The sequence below is a fragment of the Triticum aestivum genome, chromosome 2A, assembly GCF_018294505.1.
Source record: "Triticum aestivum cultivar Chinese Spring chromosome 2A, IWGSC CS RefSeq v2.1, whole genome shotgun sequence".
Classification (NCBI taxonomy): Eukaryota; Viridiplantae; Streptophyta; class Magnoliopsida; order Poales; family Poaceae; genus Triticum; species Triticum aestivum.
In genome coordinates, this window is record NC_057797.1 from 587,367,726 (window position 1) to 587,390,746 (window position 23,021).

The 23,021-nt window shown below is 45.7% G+C and overlaps 1 protein-coding gene across 1 annotated transcript; it reads left to right on the forward strand.

Annotated features, from left to right (window-relative positions):
• Positions 1-4,055: 4,055 nt before the first annotated feature.
• On the forward strand, positions 4,056-6,287 carry LOC123185645 (uncharacterized). The gene is made up of 4 exons (XM_044597494.1): positions 4,056-4,664; positions 4,743-5,238; positions 5,310-5,391; positions 5,921-6,287. The coding sequence occupies exons 1-4, from the start codon at positions 4,262-4,264 to the stop codon at positions 6,179-6,181; spliced, it is 1,242 nt and encodes a 413-aa protein (XP_044453429.1). The 5' UTR covers positions 4,056-4,261; the 3' UTR covers positions 6,182-6,287.
• The last annotated feature ends 16,734 nt before the right edge of the window (positions 6,288-23,021 follow it).

The window sequence follows — 23,021 nt, forward strand, 5'->3', positions numbered from 1 at the left end:
GATAGGAAAGACCAGTTATGTGGGTGGTGAGGAGAGGAACTGTGAAGTAATTTTCGAGTGGGTAGTTTTTATAGCTCGGTGCTAGGTGTGAACACATATTGGGTTGTTTATCGCATATCACACACATCTTGTTTACATGGATCGTTTGTGTTCTTTTGGCTCATCGCAAATAGTTCATCTATGTGAACTGTATGCCGCATATCACACACATCTTATTAAGTTGAACCATTTCTGTTATGTTCCCTAATCAAAAATAGTTCATCCGAGTGAACCATATGCCGTATATCACACACACTTTGATCTGGCTGACGGTTTCTATTGTGTTTGCTAATCACAAACAGTCGATCCAAGTGAACTATATGCCGTATATCTCACACACCTTGATATGGCTGCCCGTTTCTATTGTTCTGTCTCATTGCAAACAGTTCGTATGGATCAACCGTATGCCCCGCATCGCACACACAACTAAAATCTCAACCATGTTCGATGTCTCCGCCATCGCAAATATTTTGCATCTTTTTGATGGGTTTTTTACATCACGTTTGTGATTAATGCATCACACACACTTTCGTCAAAGGGCCTCTGATCGTAGTGTCGCGTTAGCAGCATCCTTTAGTAGTGATGTAGCTAGTTTGGTGGCTCAAGGTGGCAATGAATGATTTGAGAATCATTCGATGTATTATGCATGATGAAGTATTATGGAGGACACGAACCATCTTAACATTTTGTGCAGTTCCACTGAAATCAAGCTGAGCATCCTTGTTTGCATAAATACAGAAAAAGTGATTAGAAAAATAGTGGTACTAGTTGATGAAACATACGCTCACAAATAGAAGCATCTTCATTGTCTTAACGGGACAGATAGCAATAAAGTAGCTTAAATTGAATATTTATTCAAAACAATACCACAATATAAGTAACACAACATGACAAATCACGATCATGTGGATGAAGGCCGGTACTGACCTTTGTCAGCAAGATTATGTGAGACCAAGTTCATTTTCAGGCCCCGGTATCTTGCCATGAAGGAAATTCATTGAAACCTTTTGAAGTCCTTGAGAGAGGCGGCAGTTCAACTAAAAATAAGCATCCCTATTTGTCGAAATATTTAAAACATGCCAGTACATTAACAATGGGACTAATTGATCAAATGTATACTCATAAAGAGATGCATTTTCATTATCCTCATGGGAAATGATATGATAGCAAAGACAACAACTCTACTTGAACTGTTTATTACTTCATTTTGTCACTGGTTCTAACGATGGCGAAACGGTGCCTCAATTTATTAGTGACCTTAGATTAACATATGAAACAATAGCGCTTTCTCATGACAATAGATAAATAGTAAAATGAAGCAATGCCCATGTTAAAGTAATGTCCCTTTTAAGTAATCCTGCTGTTAATCTAGTGTTGTTGATAAATTGAGCCAATGACACTGTTTTAAGAAATGCTTTTGTCCTGCTTTAGTCCCCATGAAGATAATCACGATGCTTCTAATTGTGGTTGTACATTTCATTAATTCTTATTGATGTGAGATGCCGCTGTTAATCTTGTACCACTGCCAAAACAAAGTAATGACGCTACTTAAATATCCCTTTTATATTTTTTTTGCAAACAGGAATGCATATCTCCATACCAGGTCATGTCTTCCTCAATTTTAGTGGAATTGCACACAATTGGATGGCCAGTGTTGCTCTTCCTCATTGTCCTCTGCCACGTGGTTTACCTTTCTCGAGCTTGATGACCAGGAAGAAACAGACAACAACGAGGATTTATCTTACTTCAGTGGAACCTCACCCAAACTTGATGCCAAATCGATGATGCATCACCATGATGACCTATCGATGCTCATGGTTGCATCGGCCGGTGAAGCTGGTCGATGTTGGATGAAAATGGTGCCGTCTTCCATCAGTGCTCTTTGCTGGTAGCCACGAAGACGCCGATATCATTCATCAGTGCACCCTGGTTGCGTTGGAGATGCAGCCGGCTTTCACCTTGGTGCAAAATTTTCTTTCGCTATGAACCAAATGTTTCCTCGGAGAAGCATCGATGTTAGTACCAAGGGCAAAAGTTTTGTATTAATTTCTAAGCCTTCTCACAACTTTGTCTTGAGCACCCCTATAAAGTTTATTTGTCAAGCTATGAACTAAATGTTGGTTAGGATCTTTCAATCATTGAGTTGTATAAACATATTATTTATGAGTTCGTTCTGAATTTTTGCCACTAGTTAATTATGTTGCCAAACTTTGATAAAAACTATTATATAACTACATAAAAATATGAATCCAATAATATTTATTTTTTGTTGGCATGTATTAGCAGTTTGCTAGTTAAATATGTGGTCAAGCTTTGATAAAAAAATACAATGTGGAGTAAAAACCCGGACGGAGGTAGTACGTGATACAGTGGCACAGTGATTTAGGCCGAATACAAGAGCCCATGATTCTTGGGAAAGGGCAAACTGTACATACAAAATAATTAAATATGAATTTCTCAAAATATATATTAAAATTGAAGGTTGGTGCGGCCTACCTTCCCGATAATATGACCCAGTGTGGTTGTTCACTTGATGGAGGTTGTGTACCATAAGTGAATGATAGAAAATGCGACCGAGACGTGTGGAGCGTTAATCGCATGCATGTTCCTCCGATCCTGTTGAGTGGTCGCGCTCGCCACGTGGATATCTACCGCCGTTGGGGCCGCTTGCCGGCCCACCTCGGCAATGACGTTAGGTACGCCGTAGACTCGTCTCTCTGAGACAGGTGGTTCTGGGATGAGCACGACCTGCATCGGCAGTTGTACTTTGCCGGTCATTCTCAGAGCCCACCACGGGCGCGCTCTCTTAGCCCGCGCCTGCCACGTGGCCTTACGCCCACACCCTCCCCTCGCCATCCCCGCCACCAACCCCGCCGATGATCGCCGAGGAGGAGACAGAGCTCATGAGGCGGGTGATGGATGATTCCATCTGTACCCACGACGAGGCCCAATGGGAGGGCCTCGAAGAGATGATGGCCCTCTCCGCGGCTGGCGACGTCGCCATCCCGGTGCTGGACGTCGTGGTCAAGGAGGAGGCCATGGAAGACGTGTAGGAGGAGGTGCCATAGGAGCCCAATGACGCGGCCTCCAACCCGGCAATGATGCATTAGTCGTGGTCGTGGACGTAGACTATACCGTGCATGCCAGAGTATGTCTTCGTGCCGCCCTCGTGGGTGGGCGCCGAGGCATGGTCACCACAATGGCCGAAGGTGGTGCAGACGCCTCCCGCCTGGCAGCAGTCGCAGGTGCCGTGTGCCCACGTGTGGCAGTTGCTACCCTACATCGACCTCACCAAGGAAGACAAGGAGGCCGACGGCGGCTACTGAAGACGGCGACGACGATGGCGGCGTCGACCGTTTATCTAGTGTTTTTTATGTCATTTGAATTTTAAGTTTAGTTTGAATATGCGGCCTTGAGACTTTTGTGGACGTTATTGTAACATATATATATATATATATATATATATATATATATCATTTTAAATTATTTGTAATTTCTATTTACTCAAAATTCGGGTCTAAATTTGAAAGTCCAAAAAGGGACAAAATTTGAGATACGACGGCCTGTTGGGCACACCGACGGCGAGATGACCGCTTGCGGATGCGCATATCTGTTATACTGACCTAAATAACAAAATCCGAACAAAACCGAGGTCTATGGTTGGCGTTGGCCTTGCACTACCCAACAAATAGGAGTACAGTAAAAGTAGGCAGCGGGCTGGTAATAATGCAAGCAGCCTGCCAGAACCCCGGTAGGCATGCGTGAAGCAGCAGCAAGAGTGCAAGAGTAATGAAGGATCAAGAGTATATCCGACTTACACTGAACATTCAGACTTGCAAATGAATTGTCTTCAACACTTGAAATACAAGTAAAGGGATTTTTAAATTGAATCAGATCACGGACCTCCTGTTTGTAGTAAATGAATGGTCTAGTATTACTATAATAATGATCATCAGTAAGATTAGAAAAAAAAAGGCCCAGACGTATTAAAAAGCTCCGCTAGGGGTAGACGCTGTACTACCTCAGGCTCACAGACGCTACTCGTCTGAAGCAGTTGAAGCTCCGTGCGGAGCTCGGCTCACAGAACAGAAGCACACCAAGTCACCAAACAAACAGCGGCTGGAGGAAGAGGAAGCAGCGACCCATTTGAGCCCACATCCAGTGACCCACTCCGCGCCTCCACCTAGAGGAGACCTCAGAGTTTGTGAGGTCCTCCTTCCCCATGGCGGCCATGGCCAGGAGCAACAGCAGCAATGGCCACGGCTACCACCACGAGGCGTCCACCACTTCCTCCTCCTCTTCCTCCACGTCGTTGGCTCGGGGGCGGAGATCACTGGAGCAGCAGGTCCCCGGGACACCGGGGCGGCCGTTGCTGTTCCTCACCTCATCCTCCTCGAGCCCGGCCCACCCCCAGCTCGTCTCCTCGAGGAGGTCGGTACCTTCCAAGTGGGAGGACGCGGAGAAGTGGCTGACGCAGTCGTCCGACCACCGCGGCCATCACCATGGCAAGGCGGCCTCCAAGCAGCACCACATTGGAGGACCGGCGCCGGCAACGGCGAGGAGGACCTCACTAGACGCCAATGCGCTTGCTTTGTACACACTACCTGCAGAGGTGCTCCTCAAAGGTGAGCACCAACTCTTGTTTTGGATTTAACCAGAAATTTCAGTGTTTATTCTTCGTCAAGAAATGCTCTGCTTTACAGACAAGTACACCGACAACGTGGAGCCGTCCAAAGAGAGCTTCGTGTTCCGGAGCTCCTACTGCGAGCCGGCCAAGAATGGCGCTGCGGCGGTGACCTGCGGAGATGATGACTTCCACCGGAGGGACGTCGGCACGGAGATGACGCCCCTGGGGAGCTCCCCGACCTCACGGTGCCACACGCCGGTCAAAAGCACCTCCCCGGCAAGGCACAACACGCCGACGGGCCGGTCGGGGCCCCTTGTGCCGTACAACAGCGGCAGTGGCATGGACATCTCGGAGCTGACGGACTGCCATTTCGCCAAGCTGGACCTGGGCGCGCAGTTCGATTCCATGCTCGTCAACTGGAGCTCCAAGGAGGAGGAGGAAGAGGAGGTGTCCAAGAGCCTCAGGCACTTCGAGGCCAGCGCCGGCGACGGCGGCAGAGCCTGCGATAAGCGGGTTGCCGCCGTCACCGAGTGCCGGTGGGAAGACGATGAGAGAGCCAAGAGTTGCATAAGGTGTGTGCATTTTGCATCTTGTAGCTTGTGAGGATTTGTAGTAATTTGGTTGTGCTTTATTTGGTTATTAGGTATCAGAGGGAAGAGGCAAAGATTCAGGCCTGGATTAACCTGGAGAGTGCCAAAGCTGAAGCACAATCCAGAAAGCTAGAGGTGAGAATGAAATCTCATCTTGTGCATAATGCATATTGCAACTCTTTTAGGCACCATCATAAACTGCATTCAGAAGTTCAGACGACAAATTTAACAGCATGAAATTAGAAGGGTGGAAGCATTGATGTATTCATTGTTCGATGTTATCCCCTCAATCCTTGTTAACCATTCCAGCTCACTGCAATTCTTTAACCGGTTTTGCTGCTGAGCTGGGCTACCATTCTCAGTCATGGTAGCCATGTGAATATCTTCGGTCGGAGAGCCAAACAATGTCGTTTAACCCTAATCTAAGATGAGGACCTGTATCCTAATGATGTTGTGGTAGTACTACATTACTACAACCGATGCAAATGCACGGTGTACTGTACTCCGTGCTGTCAGTAACATATCATTATCGCAGACATAGAATTCAAAAGGAATTTTCAAACATTTCCCCCTGATGCATTGATAATGATACTTAATGCGAACATGTTCTTCTCCGTGTCAGATCAGAACCCCTCACGTTTTTTTGACGATGTGTGTTGGTCAGGTGAAGATTCAGAAGATGCGATCGAACCTGGAGGAGAAGCTGATGAAGAGGATGACGAGCGTGCACAGGCGCGGCGAGGAGTGGCGCGCGGCGGCGCAGGCGCAGCACCTGCAGCAGCTCCGGCGCGCCACCACGGAGCACCAGGCCCGGCGGGTGAAGACGATCAGCCACCACCTCTCCGGGACCGGGAGCAATGCGTCCTGCGGCTGCTTCCCCTGCAACAGTGACAACATCATCAGCGGCAACCTCCTCAACTATTAGTTACTGTAGGTTAATTACTGGAGTGCTGCCTAGTTTGACATCACCATGTTCCACCTCTCCGATTAACGTTCTTCTTTCTCACGATCAAGTTATCACAGCTCTCCGATTAACGTTCGAGATAACCTTGTTTTCTCTGGCCAAACCAGCGGTAGACAGTCATGCACTCATGGTTGGACTTGGATAGTCTAACGTGCCTCCTGAAGATTGCATGGAATCGCAGACAACCTCAAGCACAGAAGCTCTGCTTTGGTTGGACGACCAAGTACTCATTTGTGAGCACGTCGTTTGGCGTGCTTGTCTGTCTGAGTGCATTTTCATTACCGCTAACCAAGGGTGAAGGGGACACGCGCTGTCGACGAGAAGGCCGTCGCGCACGGAGAGTCGTGCCATTCTTTGACCAGCACGCACAAACGAACAAACGGACGCCTCGCTACGCTTTTCCAGCAGCTCCTGCCCCTGCTTCTGCGCCTGCTCCTGCATGCATTTAAAGGGACACATGCGGCAGGCATGGCGAGTACAGTACACGGCCACGTAGGACGGAGTACAGTACACGCCACAGCTCCCTAGGCTGCTGTTTGGTTGCCTCCTAAAGTTAGGTTCGCCACAGACATGTAGTGTTTTTTGGAGTTGATTTCTCGCCACACTCTGCGGCGTTCGTTTTCAACACCAAACTTTGTGGCGCGTCGCAAGTGCGGCTAAACAAATGTGGCGCCACTAGTCTGCAACCAAACAGCCCCTGTGTGTCCGCATACAACCCAATCAGACCCGTGCGGGAAGGAAGAGGCATGTTTGGTTGTCTGGTTTCATTGTTGGGCCTGCATCGAATAGCCTAGAGCCTGCCTCGCTGGAAACGTTCGGATCGGCAGTTTCTGGAGCGAGGGGGGATGGCGGGAGATGGGAAATCTGATGCGCCGTCCCGGCGCCAAATCTAGCCTTGCCCCCATTTCCACTCGCTCACCCATAGCCACTTTCTTCCCTACTGCCTCACCACTGGCTGCGGCTGCGATTTCAGATCTGCGCTAGAGGCGGCGACGGCGGAAGAGGCGGAGGCGTTTGCGGCGGATCTGGTGCTCCCTTTGTTGTTGGCCACCGTCTGGTCGACCTTGTCTGTGCCATGGCTCCTCCTACACTGTCCTCGTCTCCGATGCCGGTAAGCAGCACCCCTTCCTCCCTTTGTTAGGTCGGTAGTTAGACCATTAGGCAAGTTATATGACCGATTTCTCACGCACGGATGAGGCTGATAATTCAGGCAGCACCACTGATAAGTGTGATTCAGGCATGGGTCATGTTCATGCACCAGAGAGTTGTTCGTTGTTTTGGGAGACCTTCGATCTGCTATGGTCCAATGTTTATCCGAGAACAGGAGAGGATTCAAAATCTGAACTACATCTACAACTGCAATGACGTCGAGGCTCTGTGGATGCCTTGAATGAAAAAAGAACCATTTGCCAGACTTGTCGAGACCTTCAGAAGCAGGGGGGCTGCTACAAGATAACATCAACACCACTTTGGAAGAGCAAGTGGCCATGTTCCTCCATGTTGTTGGCCATAACCATAGGTTCATGGTCATTCACAACACGTTCAGGAGATCAATGGAGACCATTTCTAGGTACTTCAAGCAGGTGCTTTTTGCTATTGGGGCGCTTAGAGGAGAGATGATCATGAGACCATCTGGCCGGACTCCACCCAAGATTCGCGGAAGCCCAAGATGGTATCCATACTTCAAGGTGAGCATTGAGACAATATACACTTTTCATGGCTTGATATGCTTGTATTGTTCAAGTTGAGCACTAACACAGACTTGTGATGCCATTTTCAGGATTGCATTGGGGCAATAGATGGTACTCATGTCACTGCCAGAGTTCCTAGGTCACAGTCTGTAGCATATAGGGGAAGGAAGCACTACACAAGCCAGAATGTGCTTGCTACTGTTGACTTTGATCTGAAGTTCACATATGTGCTGGCTGGCTGGAAGGGGTCAGCGCATGATGCTAACATTCTCACTGACAGCATGAGTCGACCTGATGGGATCAACATCCCCGATGACAAGTTCTACCTTGGAGATGCTGCCTATGCATATCGGCCGGGTGTTCTTCCACCCTTCAGGAAAACCAGGTACCATCTCAACGAGTTCTCTGGTAGGAACCATCTTAGGACTCCACAGGAGTTTTTTAATCTCAGACACTCCAGCCTTAGAGTAACTGTTGAGAAGGCATTTAGATCTTTGAAGAATAGGTTTAAGATCCTGGATCAGAAGCCATTCCACCCATACTCCACTCAGGTTAAGCTTGTTCTTGCTTGTTGCATTCCGCATAACTGGATCCTCCAGTGGGGCTTTGATGAACACGTGCCTGAGGAGGAAGAGGTCGAGCCTGACGATGTTGTTAGCTCCGGCCATGGTGTGGAGGCATTTGACAATGACGCTTGGAAGAACAAAAGGTTGAAGTGGGCAGAGGCAATGTGGCTTAACAGAGGTCAGTGCAGGATCTGAAGAAGAGGAAGAAGCAGCAGAAGCAGAAGCAGAAGCAGAAGTAGAAGAAGAGGAAGATGAAGAGGAAGATCTGGTGGCAGCAACACCGATGAACTGTCTCCTATTTAGCCAATGGCTCTTAATAATTTGTTCTGTCATTTGATAGTAGTTAGGATGAACTGTCATTTGTTTAACTAGCTGGCACTAGATTGTGTGTGGTAAGCTCACCGCTAATTAGAAGTGATAACAACACCTTATGCAGGTTGCAACCAAACACCATGTTATATGTGCGCCTAATGCAATGCGGGCAACCAAACGCCGGGTCAAAAATAGTTGTCTCATGCAACTAAGGTACATGCAGGCAACCAAACTATGTGCATCGGGGGTCTTTTTACCTGCATCCCCTCAAACCGGCTCACTAGAGCCAGGCTCGTCGAGCCAGGCTCGATTGGCAATGTAACCAAACACGCCCTTATTGTATTTGTTTTGGATGACCATCTGTGGAACTTAATTCGCTCTTCGACCCCTCAAACAAATTATTTTCAAATCTGGCCCATCGTGTTCGCGCCTAGTTTTCTCACACCTTCCGATGATGCTTGCTTTCGTTGCATCTGATTAAGACTATGGATGGTGTCACGAGCATAAGAGCTCTCGTTGGATGGTTAGGAAGACAGTGGTATTCCCAGCTCATCAGGGTTCAAGTCTCGATGCTCGTTTTTATTCTGGATTTATTTCAGAATTTCCAGTGATGCGCGTTCAGTGGAAGGAGACGTTTTCATCGACTACAAGGCGTCTACGGTGAGTTTGTAAAATCTTAAGATGATATGTCGGCTCAGTCAATTGAAGGTACTCATAGCGGTAGGGTGTGCGTGTGTGCGTTTATGGAACCGGATCCTCTAACATTGAGAAGGAAAGTTAGAGAAGCTACAATTCTCAAATTCTCTAACTTTCCTTCTTTTCTATCCATATGATTATGGCTAAAATGACTTCAATTATTTTGCAAATTAATGATCTACTGTGTACATCTATAGTAATTACATACAAACAAATAGATGGTAAAATAAAATAATTTTATATTATTTATATCTATAGTAAATACCAACAGTAAACAACATACTAACTACCTACTAACAGTCCCTAACTTTCCTTCTTCATTTTACACTAGGCTAATACTATAGCACCGTGACTTTCCTTCTCAATGTTAGAGGATCAGGTTCCTACGTTTGTACGGGTGAGTGTATACGTGTATATACGAGCGCTTGTGTTCGTACTGTGTTAAAAAAACTCTCCACACGTCATGGATGACATCCTCGCCTGGCCTCTGGAGAAATTCGGGCTCTTCTCTGTTAGAAATATCAGAACTTTTTCAATTAGACTAATCCATTAGTAATAGTAAGCATGGCTATCACGGTATGCAACTCATACCGATACCTAAGCATGTGAGCATGTATAGTACATAGAACTGAAACATCCATGAATACAACATATATGGCTAGCACATGAATGCCTAAATGAGGGATAAACAGATCATACCCTTCGGCTGACTAGGCCAACGTAGCGGCGGCAGCTGATACGTCTCCAATGTATCTACTTTTTCTAACGATTTTCCTCTTGTTTTGGACTCTAATTTGCATGATTTAAATGAAACTAACCCCGGATTGACGTTGTTTTCAGCAGAACTACCATGGTGTTGTTTTTGTGCAGAAATAAAAGTTTTCAAAATGGAACGAAACTTTGCGAGGATTTTTTATATCAATAATATAAGAATTTCTGGAGCCAAGACCTGACGGAGAGGGGCACCTGGGTGGGCACAACCCACTAGGGCGCCCCCCTCTCCTGGCGCGCCCAGGTGGGTTGTCCCCACATGGTGGCCCCGCTGACCCTGAAACCAATGCTGTAAATTCCTATTTTTGGAGAAAAAAATCAGGGAGAAAGAATTATTGCGTTCCACGAGACGGAGCCACCGCCAAGCCCTGTTCTTCCTCGGGAGGGCACATCTGGAGTCCGTTTAGGGCTCCGGAGAGGGGGATCTTCGTTCTTCGTCATCACCAACCATTCTCAATCGCCAATTCCATGATGCTCCCCACCGGGAGTGACTAATTCCTTTGTAGGATCGCTGGTCGGTGAGGAGTTGGATGAGATTCATCATGTAATCGAGTTAGTTTTGTTAGGGCTTGATCCCTAGTATCCACTCTGTTCTTAGATTGATGTTGCTATGACTTTGCCATGCTTAATGCTTGTCACTTTGGGTCCGGGTGCCATGATTTCAGATCTGAACCATTTATGTTATCACCATTATATCCATGTTCTAGATCCGATCTTGCAAGTTATAGTCACCTACTACGTGTTATGATCCGGTAACCCCGGAGTGACAATAACCGGGACTTCTTCCGGTGATGATCGTAGTTTGAGGAGTTCATGTATTCACTATGTGTTAATGCTTTATTCCAGTTCTCTATTAAAAGGAAGCCTTAATATCCCTTAGTTTCCAATATGGACCCCGCTGCCACGGGAGGGTAGGACAAAAGATGGCATGCAAGTTCTTTTAATACAGCACGTATGACTATTTACGGAATACATGCCTACATTATATTGATGAACTGGAGCTAGTACCGAATAGCCCTAGGTTATAACTATCACATGATGAATATCATCCAAAAAGTCATCGATCCAATGCCTACAAACTTTTCCATATTGTTTCTGCTAAGTTACTACTGCTATCATCGCTGTTACACTTGCTACAAAATTACCGCTATCACTGTTACTGTTACTATTGCTGCTTTCACTACTATCAAAACTATCAAACTACTTTGCTACTGATCACTTTACTGCAGATAATTAATCTCTAGGTGTGGTTGAATTGACAACTCGGCTGCTAATACCTTCAAATATTCTTTGGCTCCCCTTGTGTCGAATCTATAAATTTGGGTTGAATACTCTACCCTCGAAAACTATTGCGATCCCCTATACTAGTGGGTTATCAGCAGCAGCAGCCTCCGTGTCGTCCGTCTCCTTCTTCTTGGCGGTGGCGTTGTCGACCATGGTGTCGATGCAGGGGAAATAATCCAAGTAGAGGAGGAGGAAGACGGGGACGGGTCTCATAGACATAGGTGTGTTCCTCCAAAGATCGCTCTATAGGATAGTATATTTCTTATACAAGCTTTGGAACACATTAAGACAAAAGTCAACCTGCCTTACAGATTACGAGAGTATTGCATCTCCAGTGGAGAGAGTCTATAATGATACTCTCCTCAATTGACCGTTGGATTGTTTTCCCAGGTCCTAATTCACGGGATCTCTAATCACATAGGTTGGGTTGCCCCCATGGCAACTCACGTGGGTCTCATGCCCATCTACCTCGGTGCATTTTCTATAACAATCCGTGATAGCCCTTCCGTGAAGGGATACATTAGATTCTTAATAGTTTGGATATAATCCAGCACTATTACTCTAGAGTTTCTACAATGTCTGACGGATTTTAATCTTCTTGTTATGTGCTTCATGGATTGCATGTTGTCCTTTGAACTTTTAGCCTTGATAATCATTGTTTGATTATCATAGTTCATAAGGATAGTCGGGACTGGCATATCCATCAAAAGCTCTCGAAGCCATTCTGCTTCGACGCATGATGTGTCTAATGTTGTGAGTTCTACTTCCATAGCCGATCTTATTAAGATCGTGTGCTTGGAAGACTTCCAAGAAATAGTGCCACCACCAAGTGTAAACACATATCGACTTGTGGCTTTCATCTCATTAGCATCAGATATCCATTTTGAATCACTATACCCCTCAAGTACCGCCGGGTACCCAGAACGGTGAATTCCATAGTTCACAGTACCTTGCAAATAATGCATGGCTCACTCAACTGCATGCCGGTGCACAACTCCCGGATTAGAAACAAACAGGCTTTGTTTGCACACAACAAATGATATGTTAGGCCGAGTAGCACAAGCTAGGTAAATGAGCGAACCAATCACTTGAGAATATCTCAATTGATCTACAGTCGTGCCTTTGTATTTTTGAATCCGCACGCTAGGATCATATAGTGTAGTGACCCGACCTCAAACGGTCAAGTCTCTGTGCTTCAGTGTCATCCCTGGATCGCTAATGCTGACACACACAGTACTCGAAGGATTTATAACAGAATAGCAATCACACACTTAATACATCGATGTCTCCAAAAGAGAACTTATTACAATAAATATGGTTTAAGGCCATCTAATACGATAACAGCGGAAGGCTTGGAAGATAAAGTGAGTCCATCAACTCCAACGACATAGCTGAGCTGCACGGCAATGACCTAGCGAACCTTACTCCTCGTTTGAAAAGTCTGCAACGTGATATGTTGCAGCCCGAAAACGGGTCAGCACATGGAATATGCTGGCAATGTAACACAGTAGAGCAATGAACAAAAATAATGCTCACACTATATGCATATTTGGCTAGTGGAGGCTGTATGGTTATAAGGTTTTTGCGAAAAGCCAATTTTTCCCTACAACAAAGGAATAAGGTTTATTTTAACTATCATGGTAGTTGAAACATCATTGAGAAGGTTCCTCCAACTCAATCCCAATTAAAGTAGTTCATTAACCCAACAAATTAATTTAGAGTGATGAGATACCATAGGATAATCCAAGTACTAGATACTCAAGATGTCCATAACCGGGGACACAACTAACCATGATTAGATTGTACACTCTGCAGAGGTTTGCGCACTTTTCCCCACAAGACTTGATCTCCTCCGTTGGATTTCTCGCACTACATGGTGTTTGAGAAACGGATGACCGAGACATAGTCTTTCAGAAGCATTTACTCTTTACTCTGGGTGGACAGTTACACCTACTTTCCCTCTACATTTGCTAGCCCACCACTGAAAGAGGTCACACAACTTACTCATACTATGCCAGAGCCCATAATGGCTTGTGGCTGCACACGGAAGGTTCTAGCATGAATAACCTTAAGATCCCTTTGAGCCTGGGTGGCGGACCGTATGATGATCACACGGGTACTCCGGGATATCCTAGGACAACACTGGATTCTCCAGGTGCCCAAACAAGCAATCCACCCAGATGTGTATTAAAGTTGCCACCTTAAGTTGAACCATTTATTAAAAATCTCACATCTGTCATGGATACACTCAAACCCAATCCACGTCTACGAGCATAACATGGCAATATAAGCAATGTAGAGGTAACTCCCGAGGGTTTGATAATAAAACAGGTAATAGGTTCTGCCTCATCATCTACTTCCCAAACCCACAAGTTAATGTCAGGACCCCGATCGTAAGTCGCACTGATCTAGCATGTAACACATCATATCACTTTGCGGCCTCACGCACGGTATTCCCACGGGTGCCACCTTACCTGGCCCGGGACCGTTTGCGCCTTTTGGCTCATGTATATGATAGTGTTGCTAGCATCCATATGACAAAGAACCCGGGCCGACATGACTAGTCGTGAACCCAAAGTGGCACTAACTTACGGGGACAGGCATACATGAATCAACATCGAGCATGTCGGTCAGCAGCGTGCGAATCCGGGCTGTAGCACTGGGCTAACAGGACTCCGGTGAACCGGGCTGTAGCAGGCTAGGCAGGACTCCGGATGTCACCGCGTGACATTTCCCCGAAGGTACAGACATAGGAATGAAGTGAATCACATGCCGGCCACTCAAGTGTTCCGGAGCAGTAGTGCTGGGCTAGCAGGACTCCAGTGAACCGGGCTGTAGCGGACTACTATGGCTCATGGAAGCACAAGACTACATTTCCCCATAAGAGAGGCTACCAAGGATAAACAACTAGGTTGTCGGATCCCACACATACCAAGCATTTCAAATCATACACACAATATGCTCGATATGTGTAAATACAACATGGCATCACAACAATACTCTACGACTCAAAGTATTTATTCATTAGGCTCCGAGGAGCGAGAAATTACAAACATGTGTCTCATGACCCCAACATACAGAGCATACAAGCAACAAGCACATGCGGAAGCTTAACATGTCTGAGTACAGACTTCTACAAATGAAAAAGGCTGAGAAGCCTGACTATCTACCAGATCCTGCCGAGGGCACAAGATCGTAGCTGAGGTATCAAGATAAACGTCGAAGTCCACGCAGAACTACTAGCGGGACTGGCGTCTCTCCACAAAATATAAAATAGGCAAACGTGAGTACAAATGTACCCAACAAGACTTACATCAAAACTATATACATATGCATCGGTATCAATAAAGGGGGTGGTGGAGTTTAACTGCAGCAAGCCAGCTTTGCCTCGGTGGCTATCCTGAACTACGACTGCAAGTAACTCTTTTGAGGTGGCGCACACGAGTCCACATATTCACCAATCAATACACCACCATGGATCCGCTCCCGTCTCCCTACGAGAACGCCGTCCATAGCACTCACGCTTATCTTGCGAGTTTTAGAGTATCCACTTTCACTTGTCTATGAACTGTATAGGCAACCAAGTAGTCCTTTACCGCAGACGCGGCTATTCGAATAGATGATGTTAACCCTGCAGTGGTGTACTTCTTCATACACGCTCTCACCACTTATCGTCGTTTACACGACATGTACTCGGCAACCTTCAAGCGAAAGCCCAACGAGGGTGTCGGCCACGGCCTACCTAAACACTCAAGTCTCTTGTCCAGGTTTATCGCCTATTCAGGTTCCATCCACAGGGAGACCGGCCGAGGTTTCCACATACGGCCCTGAACGATGTGTATAGGGTTCCAAGACACCAAACGGGCGCCCGGTATGCCCGACCACGGTGTATCTACCGCATCATAGCCCACCCCTAGGGTCAGCGCTACGCACGGCCGCCAACACATATCCTATAAACACCAGAAACTAATTGCAACTCCTGGACAGAGGACTAGGGTGGTTAAGAAGCCGAGAGGGTCCATTGGTTTCGAGCCCAATGCATGGTAGTAGCTGGTTCTTGAATCACACATACAGATCTCGGTGCTTAAGGATGGTTCCAATGAAACAACCCACCATGTACTCCTACATGGCCTCTCATCGGTACCTTTACCAAATCATGTTCAACACACTTAGCTCACACACAGTAGGACATGTTCACAACTTTCCAATTCATCCCCGATGAATCAGACCTGACACAACTCTAAGCAATAGCAGGCATGACAAAAAAGCATGAATGAGTAGGCACATCAGGGCTCAAACAACTCCTACTCATGCTAGTGGGTTTCATCTATTTACTGTGGCAATGACAGGTCATGCAGAGGAAAGGGGTTCTACTACCGCAGCATGTAACATTTGAATCGTTGTTGTCCTAATGCAGTAAAAGAGAGCAGGAGGGAGAGGGTGGGATTGTATCGGAATGAACAAGGAGGTTTTGCTTGCCTGGCACTTCTGAAGATAGTAATAGCTCTTCATCGTGTCATCGAACTCATCGCCGGAACCATGTTTACTGAGAGGGGACAATACCGGCAAACAAGGAAGAAACACAATCAATGCAATGCAACAATATGATGCATGCTCATGACATGGCAATATGCTGTTGATTGAACTAATGCAACTAGCAGCATATTAAATGAAGTTGGTTTGAACACAACATTCAAATTCAACTCCATATGTGATTATTTAAATGGCACTTATTTGATTTGACCTGATCAGCAGGCATAAGTTGTTCAAACATGCATGATAATTCCATAATCAGATTCTTTGGATTTTTCTGATCATTTTTCATATATAACTTATTTCATTCTGAGCTACGGTTGATTTTATATGATTTTTAGAAGTTTTGGGTATTTTCTGAAAATAATAAATCATTTCTGATTTATTTCAAAATTCCAGAAAGTAATTACTGCGTCAGCCTGGCGTCAGGGTGATGTCAGCAAGTCAACAAGGCTGGTCCGGGTCAAACCTGATCAGTGGGGTCCACTGGTCAGTGACCAGTGCATCCTAGGGTCAATGACAGGTGGGTCCAGTCAACAAACACGTCAGCACAGTCAACTCCGACGCATGGGTCCTGCTGGGTTATAAACTAAACAATATGGAAAATAAACCTGGTGTTAATTAGGCGTGGGGCCCAGCTGTCTGTGTCACTGGAGGGTTTAATTAATGGGTCATTAGCCACTAATGATGCCCACGTCACCTAAACGGCGATTAACCGCCGTTGCTAAGCAGGACGCGGCGGCGCTCCTCGTCCAGGCGACTCCGACGATGAGAACGTGTGCGGCTAGTCCCTACGGGTGCAGCGCGACGAGGCGCGTCGGGTGGTGGCATCGAGGCGGCTGGAGGTGGAGCGAAGCGATGGCAGCGGCAACAAGCGCGGCGGCCAGAGCTACAGGCGCGTTCGGGCGCGGGGCTGCAGTGCACGGGCGGGCAAACGGAGTGGCTAGGCGGCTCCCTGGAGGCGCTAGGAGCACTATGGTGCCATGAGGGCAAGTAGAGGAAGCTCACGAGCGCGGGGCTCAACAACCATGGCGGCGGCGAGCATCCGCCAAGGTCGGTATCGCGGCTAGGTGGCAAAGGCATCGACAAGGAGAGCGACAAGAGGCGCAGGGGCTCACAGTGATTCTGTAGGGTAGGTTAGTGGGCTCGGGGACGGCTTGGACGGGGCGGATCGACACTGGCGATCCCCGGGCAGAGGCGGCGGGGTTGAGCTCGATGGCGATGCTTCCGGGCGTCTGGGCTTGCTTCCTTCGTTGGGGAGACGTAGGAGATGATGGTGTAGCTCCCGGAGACAAAGAGGGATCAAGGGGTGTCCGGTGTCCGTGGCTATGGCGTGCGGCGGCGACGGACCCGTTCGTGTGGGTGAGGGGAAGAGGTCCAGGGGAGGGGAGAGGCCACCGGTGAGGGAGAGAGAGGTCGGGGGGTGCGTGGCGTCGTCCAGACGCGTCGGGGCAGCGGCGGGAAGCAGGAGGTGGCCGGGCGCGTGCCAGCGTGCGTCGGCCACGCGCACTGCCTATTTGCGCGGGGAGGAAGACGACAGGGAGCCGAGAAGGTGTGTTGGGCCAGCCACTTGGGCTTCAGGTAAGGCCCAGGTACTATCTCTCTCTCTGTCTTACTCTTTTATAAATCTTTCTATTTTCTATTTTTTGCAGTATGTTTTGACTTAGTTTAAATACCAAATCACTTTATAAAATTCTGCAAACTTTTATGGGCACTATCTGATTTAAACCAGAGGCCCTCACCAAGTTTCAGAATATTTGGAGCTACCAAATATTTTATAGGAATTAATAGCTCCAATTCAAATACATTAAGAGTTAATTCAAAAATCCAGGAATGACCTAGAAATATGTTCATCATTTTTGGCAGAGGTTTTCACCTTTATCATAAACCATGGACATTTTCAAAGGGCATTTTGGGTTCATTGAAAATATTTTTAATTTGATCCTAATTGCATTTCATTTGGTGCTAGGGTTTGAACATCCCCATTTCAAGTTTAACTAAAATTTAAACATGATGCAACACCAGATGCTAGCACTAAGCATTACCAGAACTAGGGATGTGATAGTTAATCACATCCTAATTATGTAGTGTTTGAGGATCGGAACTAATGCATAAAAACTGGGTAATAAAGGGTATGATCAAAGTGTTACTTGCCTTGCTCATGATCCGTGAAACCTAGAGACTCGTAGTAGCACGCTTCGCACTACGGGTGTTCTATCGCACACAAACAATAGCATACATAAGCAATCAAGCAAAGATGCACGGGTAAAACTCAAATAAGAAGAACTAACCAGAAAGTTCAATTTAAGAACTCTGGTTTGCAAAAAGAATCGAATCAAACGGAGCAACGAAACACAAATTGCGAAAGAAACAAGGTCCGATTGCTAATCTGGACTAAAGTCAAATTTTACAATACCAAAATCTTGTCCAAGTTGGTTAAACAGAAAGAGGTCTTAGAGACGAAGATCTAGGCGCTTGAATCGCCTGATTCCTATAAACAAGGGAAAAGATAAACTAAAACGAAAATCGGATCAGAAATCGCGATCGAAAATAATCGCGAAAAATCAGAGAAAAAGAAAAACTGACGAACAGGCTAACGAACGAACGTTCGTTATCTGTGACTAACGGGTGAACACCGTTCGTTAAAACAAACGTACGGACGAACGTCCGCTATTTAACCGAACAGAAAAAACCGATCTAACAATAAAAAAAACCGAAACTAGGGTTTACGAAATAAAACCGATCGATTTTTAAAACAAAACCGGCGGCTACCTCGAGTCCGGCGGGCGGCGGCGCGGCTCCGGCGAGTCGGCAGCGGCGGTGAGCAGATCCGGCAGCGGGGCAGCGGATCGGGGCGGCGGCGGCGCTAGCGGGGCACCGGCGCGAGCGGCGAGGTGAGGCAGCGGCTGCGCAGGTGGCGGCGGCGCTCGGGCGGCGGGGCTAGGGTTGCGGGAGGCGGGACGGCTGGGCTGGGGTCTCGGGCCCCGGCTTATAAGGGCCGGGCGGGCCAGGAGTCCTAGACGGACACGGCCCGGTTAGGTCGGTGCGCTGTTTTTTTTAATTATTCCGCCGAAGGAATTAAAAGAATAGAAATACTAAACGGACTCCAAAAATCCCGAAATAAATTTTCCCCGCCTCTAAAAATCTGCCGGACAAGGTGAACATTTATTTGGGCCTAATATGCAACTTTGAAAAATGCGTATTTTTCCTATGCAAATAAAATAGCTATATCCGAATAAAACAAAAAGTTGATTTTAATATTTTTCCTCCAATATTTCGTTTATTTTGGAGAAGTCATATTATCTCCTCTCATTTATTTTAGTATGAAATATTTTCGGGGAGAAAAATAATAAAACAAGTGATCCTCGTTTCGATATTTGATAAAATTCAAATATGAAAACCGAGAAATCCCCAACTCTCTCCGAGGGTCCTTGAGTTGCTTAGAATTTTCGAGGATCGCGAAACAAAATGCAAATAAAATATGATATGCATGAATGACCTATGTATAACATTCCAAATTGAAAATTTGGGATGTTACATATAGCGTTGTAGAAGGTTTGCAGTCCGAAAATCCAAAATGGCTCAAAATCTTCTCAATATAGTGGGATTGCAAAAGTGTAATTCCACCCTCATTATCTCTCAATAGCTTGATGTTCAAGATAAGATCAGCCACACCCAGGTCTTTCATCTCATCATGGATTGCAAGTAAGAGAGTGCGGTTCTTTTCTTCTGCCATTGCTCACAAGGAGTAGTGTCATTATCCTTTGTGGGAACTTTATCCAGGACATGACATGATGCTAATACAGCCTCTCCCCATCATGCCTTGGATAAACCCTATGTATCTAGCATGGCATTAACCAAATATGTTATAGTATGATTTTTCTGTTCAGCAACCCCGTTTGACTCGGGTGAATAGGGAGGCGTCCTCTCATGAACAATACCATGTTCCACACAGAATAATCAAACTCAATAGAAAAGTACTCTCCACCATGATCACACCGAACTTGTTTTATTTTATTTTCAAGTTCGTTCATAACTACTGCCTTATAGATTTTAAAATAGTGTAGAACCTCATCCTTATTATTTAACAAAACACATGGCAGAATCTAGTGGAATTATCAATTAATGTCATGAAATATTTCTTTCCACCTTTAGTCAACACACCATTCATCTCGCACAGATCTGAATTTATGAGCTGTAGTGGTGCCCAAGTGTCTCTCCTTCATGGGCTTGTGAGGCTTACGAGGTTGCTTTGCTTGCACACATGAATGGTACTTTGAGCCTTTGGCTAAAGTGAAACTCATGATTAAATCCATCTTGGCTAGCCGCTCATACAACCGAAATTAATGTGACAAAGACATGAATACCAAAGCTCATATTCATTCACACTATAGTGAATCTGGTTCACGACTTTATTACAGAAATCTGCCAGGGAAAGGTGGAACAAACCTCCACAACCATATGTCCGTATCCTTTCCGACAAATAGTGCATATCGAGATACGACTATTTATTGGACTCCAATACTAACTTAAACCCATCTTCACATAGAAGGAGCTGCTAACGAGATTCTTCTTGATGGCGGGGACATGCTGCACGTCTTTAGTTGACGATATTTCCAGAAGTAAACTTCAAATCTACCATGCCAACACCATGAATATGAGCATAAGAGCCATTCCCCATCAGGACGGAGCAATATCATGCGACCTGGTAAGAAGAGAACAAAGACATATTAGCACACACATGAATATTTGCACCTGTGTCAACCCACCAGTTGGTGGACTAACAAACAAGGTAGTCAGAGTCGGGATTCGGAGTTGGATCAATTTTCCTCAGACAGAATCAAGTCGTAAGATCGAGTCGTGGAATCGAGGATTCTACTAGATTTACTCAAATGAGATATTTTTATGCACACAAGAAATTTATATGGGTTATATAGAGTTTTGACACTAAATGTGGAGCAAAGAACGTACAAATCAATGCTAGTTGTATTCCACTTCTTTTTATGGCTAACCTATCATCTAGCTTGCATATATGGAACATATATGAGAGGGAAATATATAGAACATTTAAACCTTCAATGCATGAAATTTACTTAGGTTCTTTTTAGAGTGCGTGAATAGTCGATCACTTGTCTATCTCTAACCTGCACTGCTAAACCTTGAAGGGTCTTGCTCTCCTTCTCCGATCAATATTGAAGCATCCTCCTTTTCACGCCATTTCCATCTGTCGACAAGCCTGATCCTCAATTTCGATCTAGGGTTTCTGAGACCTAGATCAAAGGTGTCGGGGGCTGAGCGTTTGGGCTTGGGAGGGGAATAAAGGTCCATGAGATATATGAAAAGGGGTTTGGATGATGGCATACTATTCCTTTATAACTAAACAAACGGGTTAGATAAATTAGTAGAATCGGACATAGTCCATAGCATAGTCGGGATTGTACAATTTTGTACAAGATTCTATGATTTGGATTGCGACTCAACATGGATTCTACCTGATCCAGATTCATAGTGGGATTTGGACCGACATGCTTCCGTAGGGTCGTGAAGTCGTAGGATTCTAGCAGTCGAGTCGGGATTCTGACTACCTTGCTAACAAATTGAAAGTACGGTAAACAGATTACCATACCCAGATGCCCCATCATTCACTGGTGCAACAATGTCCTATACAAGCGGTTTTTACTCCCTTTCCGCGACGAAGTTTTAAACCGTTGCCTTGCCTATGTGTGAAATAAGTGGGGTGCATCCCACACGACCCATAAACTGTTGGCGATAGTGACCGATGATGCAGACGCTCTAACAAATGTAATCGTATGCGATGCAGGAACATATCACGCGCACTATATTTTGGCACACGTGTGGGATTGGAGATCAATCCCACAAGTCTCTCATGAGTCAAACATTTCCAATTACACGGGGGAAACCAAACAGTGTTTGACATTCGACCGTTTGAAAAACATTACCTAAGACACATGGGCCGTCATAGAAACCGTGCGCAATATGTGCCCATCGCACATGACTATTCTATGGCAAGTGTCTGCCATGCATGATTGCTACTTGTGAGCTGTGTTGGGTTTTCACCGAAGACGAGGGGAGATGGAGTATAGTAGAGATAAGTATTTCCCTCAGTGGGAACCAAAGTTTGTCGAACCAATAGGAGAATCACGCAAAGCCTCGTGAACAACACCTACACACAGAAGTAAATACTTGCACCCAACACGGGCAAGAGGGTTGTCAATCCCCTTGAACTCATTACTTGCAAGGATCAAATCTTGTATAGGTAGATGGATAAATTACAAAACAAAATAGAAGATAAAAATTGCAGCAAAGGTAATTTAGTTTTTGCAATATGATAAAGGTAGACCCCGGGGCCATAGTTTTCACTAGAGGCTTCTCTCTCGAACACATAGCATACGGTGGGTGAACAAATTAATGTTGGGCAATTGATAGAAAAGTGCATAGTTATGACGATATCCAAGGCAATGATCATGCATATAGGCATCACGTCCGAGACAAGTAGACCGACTCCTGCCTGCATCTACTACTATTACTCCACCAATCGACCACTATCCAACATGCATCTATGGTATTAAGTTTATGAGAAATGGAATAACGTCTTAAGCAAGATGACCTGATGTAGAAAAGTAAACCCAATCGATATGAATAAACCTCATCGCTTTACCCTTAATGGAAATAATACAAATACGTGTCTTGTCCCCTTCTGTCACTTGGATATAGAGCACCGCAAGATTGAACCCATTACAAAGCACCTCTCCCACTAAAGATAAATCGATCTAGTTGGCCAAACCAAATGGATAGGTTGGAGAGAAATACAAAGCTATAACAACCATGCATAATAAAGTTCAGAAAAGACTCAATTCTTTCTCATGAATATTTAGATCATAAACCCACAATTCATCAGATCCCAATAGACACACCGCAAAAGAAGAT